Raw genomic sequence first — 7,817 nt, 5'->3', positions numbered from 1 at the left:
ATACCCGTAAATGCCTAAACTAACAAAGAAGAAAGACCTTAGAGGCCAGCCCGGTGGCACAGTGGTTAGGTGCACGCATTCAACTTCGGCGGCCCAGGGTTTGCCGGTTCGTGTTCTAGGTGCAGACATGGCACCGCTTGGCACGCCATGCTGTGGTGGGCATCCCACATATAGAGTGGAGGAAGATGGGCACAGATGTTAGCTCAGGGCCAGCCTTCCTCAGAAAGAAGAGGAGGATTGGCAGCAGTTGGCTCAGGGCTAATCTTCCTCAAAAAAAAAAGAAGAAAGACCTCAAATCAATAACTTAACCTTTTACCTAAAACATTTGAAAGGATGAGAAACCAAACCAAAAGTAAGGAGACAAGGAAATGATAAAAATTAGAAAGAAAATTAAGAAAATAGAGGATAGAAAACCCATAAAGAAAATCAATGAAACCAAAAGTGAGTTTTATGAAAAGACAACAAGATTGACAACAGAAAACTAATAGACAGGTTAGCTGGATTGACCTAAGGAGAAAGAGAGCCAACTTCAATTCCTAGAATCAGTATGAGAGAGGGGCTATTACCAACGAGATTATAGAAATGAGAAGGGTTATAAAGAAAATCAATGAACAATCGCATGCAAACCAGTTGGACAACTTAGAAGAAATGGACAAATTCCTGGAAATACAGAAACTACCAAAAGTGACTCAAGAAGAAACAGAAAATATGACTAGAATTATAAGAAGAGAGGTGGTTGATTTAGTAAACAAAAACTACCCATGGGGCAAAGCTCACACCCAGAGGATTTCACAGCAGAATTCTCTAAAACATCCAATTAAGGTTTAATAGTCATTCCTCACAAACTCTTCTGCAAAACAGAACCAACACAACACTTGAATCTCACTTGTGAAGCCAGTGTTATCCTGGTACTAAAATCACCAAAAAACCCTGCAGACCTGTTTCCTTTGTGAATATGGACCCAAAAATCCTCAGCGTATACTAGTACCTAATCCAGCAACAACCTAAAAGAGTTATACACCAAGATCAGGTGGTGCAGGGTTGGGTTAACCTCCCCAAATCCATTAATGTAGTACATCATATTAATAGAGTGAATAGCAAAAATGACCTGATCTTCTCAATAGACTCAGAAGAAGTGCTTGACAAAATCCAATGTCCTTTCATGATAGAAACACTCGGCAAAACAGGATTTGAAGGAAATTTTCTGAATCTGAAAATGAGCAAGTAAGGGACACCCACAGCTAACATTATATTTTAAGGTGAAAGGCTGGATATTTTCTCCTACGAATGAGGAACAAAACAAGAATGTCTGTTCTTGCCACTTCTTTTTTTTTTTTTTTTTTTTTTAGGAAGTTCAGCTCTGAGCTAACATCTGCTGGCAATCCTCTTTTTGCTGAGGAAGACTGGCCCTCAGCTAACATTCATGCCCATCTTCCTCCACTTTATATGTGGGATTCCTACCACAGCATGGCTTGCCATTCGGTGCCATGTCCTTGCTCGGGATCTGAACTGGTGAACTCCGGGCCGCCAAAGTGAAACATGTGAATTTAACCACTGAGCCACTGGGCTGACGCCCTCTTGCCACTTGTATTTGACAATGTGCTAGAGATTTCAGCCAGAATAGTTTTGCAAGGAAAGGAAATAAAGACCATCCAGGCTGGGTAGGAAGATGTAAAACTGTCTTCTTTTGCATAGAAAACTCTAAAAAATCCACCAAAAACATCTATTAGATCTGATAATCAAGTACAGCAAATTTGTACGATACAAGGTAAGTATATAAAAATAAATTACATTTTATACACGGCAATGAACAATCTATAATGAAATTAACAAAAGAAATCTAGTTACAATAGCATTTAAAAGAATAAAATAGGAATAAATTTGATAATAGGAGAAAATACTCCTCAAATTGCAAAATATTAAAAAATTAATAAAGATCTACAAGTGTGAAATAAGTGTTGGTGAGGATGTGAAGAAAAGGGAATCCTTGTGTACTGTTGGTGGGAAGGTAAATTGGTGCAGCCTTTATGGAAAACAGTATAGAGGTGCATCAAAGAATTAAAATAGACCTACCGTATGACTCAGTAATTCCACTTCTGGGTATTTATCCAAAGAAAGCAAAAATGCTAACTCAAAAAGATATGTTCACCCCCATGTTCACTGTAACACTATTTACAATAGCCAAGATATGGAAACAACCTAAGCATCTATCAATAAATAAATGGATAAGGAAATTTGTATATATGTACAGTGGAAATCATTCAGCCATGAAAAGAATGAAATCTTACCATTTGTGACAACATAGATTGACCTTGATGGCATTATGCTAAGTGAAATATGTCAGAGAAAGATAAATATTATGTGTTGCTTCACATATGGAATCTTAAAAAACGCCCAAAAAACAAACAAAATCATCAAGCTCATGAATACAGAAACAGACTGGTGCTTGCCAGTGGTGGGAGTGGGAGTGGTGGAAATGAGTGAAGGGATCAAAAGGTAAAATAAAACAGAAAGGGATTTGTATCCAAAAAATGCATATTTGTGATAATCAGAGTGACAGAAAAATGAGCAGATATATATATATTAAATTTAGAAACTACACATCATTGTCATTGGATGGTCATTACTGAATGTACATATACACAAAGGGATATCAGTTACAGAGCTGCAAGAATTCTGAAGGTGTGTGGAAAAAACCCCTCTTTTAGCCGCATTTCTCTCAGCCTAATTTCTAGTAATAATAATCATTAAACTTTTTTTTTAAAGATTGGCACCTGCACTAACATCTCTTGCCAATCTTTTTCTTTTCCTTCTTCTTCTTCTCCCCAAAGCCCCCCAGCACATAGTTGTGTATTCCAGTTGTGAGTTCCTCTGGTTGTGGTATGTGGAGCCCCACCTCAACATGACCTGATGAGTGGTCTCATGTCCACACCCAGCATCCAAACCGGTGAAACCCTGGGCCACCGAAGCGGAGTGTGCAAACTTAACCCTTGGCCCCAGGGCAGCCCCAGTTGCCAAAAATTTGATTTGCATTTTTGGAAATTAAAAAGAATGGGGTGAATTTGGGAGGGGCTTTGGATATTTAGACATTGCAAATTTTTAACAAAGATGAGTGAAGGCCTTGGAGTGATGCCATCCTTTTTCTTGCTCTTTATTTCTCCCTAACCAATAGTGGCAAGAAAACAAGTGAACCCTAAAAATAAACAAACAAACAAATAAAAGGGAAAATAGCCCATGTTCATAAATCCTTAGATTTAACACTGTTGAGATGGCAATAAGTCCCAGAACGATACAGATTTTCAACAAAATCCCTGTGAGAATCTCAGCAAACTTCTTTATACTATTAATAGAAGAAATCTTAACTAAATTGAAGTCGGGAGGCCTGTAGGGGGAGCTCTCACGCCCTATCATCCATCCTCAATTACACAAACAGGAAGAGATGATTGACGGCTTTCATCTTTGACAGGAAGTAAAACTACTTTACTACAGAAAGAAGATCCTCCCCTCACTTGGCAGTGGCCCAGCCAATGAGAAACGCCGCAGCTCAGCCAATGAGGCACCATTGCTGCCCTGGGCTGTTACTTCCCCCAGTGTCTTTTCATTTGGAATAGCTCCTCACTTCTCTCTCGTTTTCTCTATAAAATCTGCTCCTTTTTTTTTGCTGGATTTGCCTATGGTTTGCCATGGCATGGACACCCCAAATTGCAATTCTTCTGACTATTCTGGAATAAACATATTTGCTTTTTTTAAGTTGACAATAGAAATTGGCAAGCGTTTCATAACTTATATGGAATTGCAGGGAAAACAGAATACCCAAACCAATCTTCAAAAGTAAAACATAGTAGTAGGATTGACACTTCCTGATTTAAAATCTGACTACTTGGCACGGTAATCAAAGTACGTGGTAATAACACAAGGACAGACACACACATCAGTGGATTCAGTTGAGATTCCAGATATAAACCCATTCACCTATGGTCAATTGATTTTCAAAAAAGGTACCAAGAACGAGGTAAGAATATTCTTTTGAAAAATTGGTGCTGGGATAACTGGATAGCAATGTGCAAAAGCGTGAAGTTGGACCCTTACATTACACCATATGCAATAATTTGCCAACATGGATCGAAGATATAAATCTGATGTAAAACTATAATACTCTTAGAAAAAACACAGGGGAAAAATGACCTTGAATTTGGTGAAGTATTGTTAGATATGACACCAAAAGCAAAAACAGTAAAAAAAAAATTTTTTTGAACTTGGTCAAAATTAATCACTTTTGTGCATCACGGGATACCATGAAGAAAGTGAAAACATCCATGGGAACCCCTCTGCACTTCTGGTGGGAATGCAAAACCATGGCGCCATTGCGGAAAGCAGTATGGCCGTTTTTCAAATGTTATATAGAGAGTGTTACCATATGATCCAGCAATTCCTATTTCTGAGTATATACCCAAAAGAATTCAAAACATGAACTCTAGCAGATATTTATACACCTGTGTTCTTGAAGCAATATTTACAGCAGGAAAAAGGTGGAAGCAATCCAAGTATCCATCAACAGATGAATGGATCAACAAAGTGTGGTATGCACATATGACTGAATATTACTCAGCTTTAAAAAGAAATGAAAGTCTGACACTTACTACAACATGGGTGAACCTTGAGGACATTGTGATAAGTTAAGAAGCCAGCCAAAAAGAAGACACTAACTGTATGATCCTACTTCTATGAGGTGCCTAGAGTAGTCGAATTCATAGAGACAGCAGAATGGTGATTGTCAGGGGCAGGGGAGTTGGGGGGTGGGAGCAAGGGCTGTGGGGTGCTGCTGTTTAACGTGTACAGAGTTGCAGTTTTGCATGATGAAGAATTCTGGGGATTGATTTCACAATGTCAATGTACTTCACACTACTCAATTATACACTTCAAAATGGGTAAGATGTAACTTGTATGGAATATGTATAGAAGGCGGTCAAAGTGTACACACTCTGCATCATAAAATAAACGTCATGGGAATGTAAAGTCAGCATGGTGACTATAGTTAATATTATTGAATTGCATTTTTAAGATTTGCTAAGACAGTTTGATACTGACCCTGATATCAGTTTCCCCACATTAAACCCAGCATACATGAGGTTAACATCAAAACACTCATTCCCTGCTTACTCCCTGGATCCCTGGCTCCAGAATCCACTATCCTCCATAGAGACAGACACTGTCAAGGACGAGCACCTGGACTATCTCCGGCAAAGAGATACAAGCTTGTGGGAAAGCTGCTGACCAGCAAGGTCACAGGCTTCCTCCTCTCTGCAAGTGTCTCAAGGCCAAAGACAGGCTGGTGGGAAAGCTCTGACCAGCAAGGCCATATGCTCCCCCTCCCTTACCTAAAACCCCAAATGAAAACCCTTCCTTTTAGCTTTTCGGGGAGTTTGGGATTTCAGCGTTAGCTGCCCTCTTTCCTTGGTCAGCGCTGTGCAAAACTGCAATTCCTCCTTTCTTCCACCACACCCGGTGTCAGAGATTGGCTTGCTGTGCAACAGGCGACCGAACTCACTTCAGGTTCGGTATCAAGTTGATCTCAAAAGTTCTCATCACAAGAAAAAAAAACGTATACGTCTGTGTGGTGATGGATGTTAACCAGACTTATTGTGGTACACTTGAAATCAATATAATGTCGCTTCTCAATGATATCTCAATTTAAAAAAACAATGAAGTATGGATACATGCTACAACATGGAATTCCCTGAAAAAATTACACCAAGTGAATGTTTAAAGTACAATTGAGTGGAGGTGGGGAAGAGCTGGGTGGAAGATCAAAGATCCAAGTGGAGACGCACTAATTTTTACACATGGTGAGGTGATTTTGTGTGTTTGCAAAGAAGGGTCACAGTTCCCTAAATGGCCTCGCAGCATGGCGTTTCAGTAGAAAAGTCCCCGGAGAGGACAATTTCCCGCTCCTCGTCAGCTCAGACGCGTAATCTCCGTCCCGCTGTCACTCAGGACCGAGGGGGCTTTTCGAACTGTCCAATCAGGTCGGCTCCGGGGCAGGTGGGCGGGGCGATGCTCGCAATCACTTTCCACTTCCTGGCGTTCCACGGTCCTTCCGGTCGCGGGTCGCCTGGCGCTTAAGGCGCCGCGTTGCTCTGCACGGACTTTGTCGCGCTGTGACCTGACCTGAACCGTAGGAAGAACTCAGGGGACCCAGGAGACCTAGAAATGGTGAGTGTGCGGCCCCGGGGTGAGGACGCGGGAGGAGGGGCTGGTTGGAGCGGCGGGGCGGGCCCGGCCTCCCGCGGTCCCCTCCGGGGTCTGCGGCCCCGAGTCCGCTTTGGCGCCGCTTGGGCCTCAGGCCCCTCCGGCCGCAGCGTGGGGGCGGGGCCGGCAGCCGGGCCCCGGGCGTCCTGTGGTCCCAGCGCGCGGCGACTTGGGCCGGAGCGTCTCTGGGCCGCTGTGCGCCCGCAGCCCCGCGTGTCCCAGACGGTGCTGGGCCCGCGGGAGGGCCCGCAGGACAGTCGGGCCTCGGGTTCCGGGGTCCGTGCGCGGAGCGGCTGCGGTCTGTGGGTCCCCAGGGCCTCCTTTCTCCTCAGAGGGGACCCGTTTTCTCCTGAGTTTTCTAAGTGTTTGGGGAGCAAGGTCTCCGATCCACGACCCTGTCCCCCCAGCTCTTCCAGGACCGACAGTAAGTCCCTAAATTTCCAGATTCCTCCTCACGTTCCCGAACGCCAGCTTCCCGTCTCCGAGTCACAGCATCGTCATCAACCACAAACAGACCCGATATTTTAGTTGTTTATCACTTTTCCGTAGTCAGTGGGCGGCTCTTTCAAGAGGGTTTATTCCTCGTTCGTGGATGTTTTTCTTGAGAGAAAGTAGCGCATCCCCCTGGAGGCGCGTGGTGCGAGCTCCTCCCGCCTCTCCTCAAGGCTGCGTCCTGGGCGCCGACGCGCAGCTGGCAGTCCTTTGCTGCAGGTTCCTCTCGGCAAACTTTTCGGGGCGATCCGGCCTGTCAGCACTGCTGCACCCTGGGGTTGTCACCTTGAAAAGATACATTCACTTTATTTTAGTTGCAATTTTCCTATAGATAAAATGTATTTAATCAATACAGATTGAAAGACAATATAAAATACCTCCAAAGAGGGAAGAAAGAGGCGAATTTCAGGAAAAAATAAAATATTCCAGTTTTACATTGCCTGATTTAAAAATTATTCTTCCTTTTTCGTCCCCTGAGCATGTTACTAATATTCTGAGGTCTGTTCTTTTATTTTGGGTGACTTTGAATGGATTTCCAGGGTTTAGATTGAAAACCTGAGTGTTCAAGTATGATTAATGGTTTATAAAAAATGTCCTGTCATGGAAATAATACTTAACATCTTTTTTTCCTGACAATGCAATACGTTCTTGAGGGCTTTCTTGTTGAGCCAGCAAAGTGCCATACAATTTTCTTCCCTCATTTCCGCATTAAGACTGGTTTGAATCCTTTAGCTGGATTGTTCAAACACTGGGTTTGTGTCATTTAAGGTATCAATGATGGCCGGAAAAAACTCCACTGGGGGCAGAGGCCTGAGGGCACTGGATCTAAGCTAATGCCCCCTTGGGCCTGCAGAGGGAAGGACTTGAAGGCCCAGCTGTTCTTCCTGGGGAACCTCCCCTGCAGCTGTTCTACTGCTCACAGCCCATGGGAGGAGCCTTTATCCTGAGAGGAGCTACAGAGCCCTGGAAAGCTGGGGGTGCACGTGCTCATGGGGTGGGGAGTGACGCCCTTTCTGAGATTGTAGCTCTGGTTCCCTTGGGCCTGTTTCTAGACATAACTGGAGTTTTGCATCCAC

The 7,817-nt window shown here is 43.3% G+C and overlaps 1 protein-coding gene across 2 annotated transcripts in view; it reads left to right on the top strand.

Annotated features, from left to right (window-relative positions):
- The first annotated feature begins 6,070 nt into the window (after positions 1-6,070).
- Positions 6,071-7,817, top strand: part of LOC103543217 (zinc finger protein 709-like) — a 44,757-nt gene continuing 43,010 nt past the window's right edge. The window contains exon 1 of one of the 2 annotated variants that reach the window (XM_070625401.1): positions 6,071-6,213. In XM_070625401.1, the coding sequence (XP_070481502.1) occupies positions 6,211-6,213 (3 nt within the window). In that variant the 5' untranslated portion in view covers positions 6,071-6,210. The remainder of the gene's footprint in view (positions 6,214-7,817) is intronic. The other variant, XM_070625400.1, reaches the window with a different exon arrangement.

Source organism: Equus przewalskii, chromosome 6 (genome assembly GCF_037783145.1).
Source record: "Equus przewalskii isolate Varuska chromosome 6, EquPr2, whole genome shotgun sequence".
Classification (NCBI taxonomy): domain Eukaryota; kingdom Metazoa; phylum Chordata; class Mammalia; order Perissodactyla; family Equidae; genus Equus; species Equus przewalskii.
Note: the sequence above shows the minus strand (reverse complement) of the source record. Positions and strands in the feature narration are given on the sequence as shown.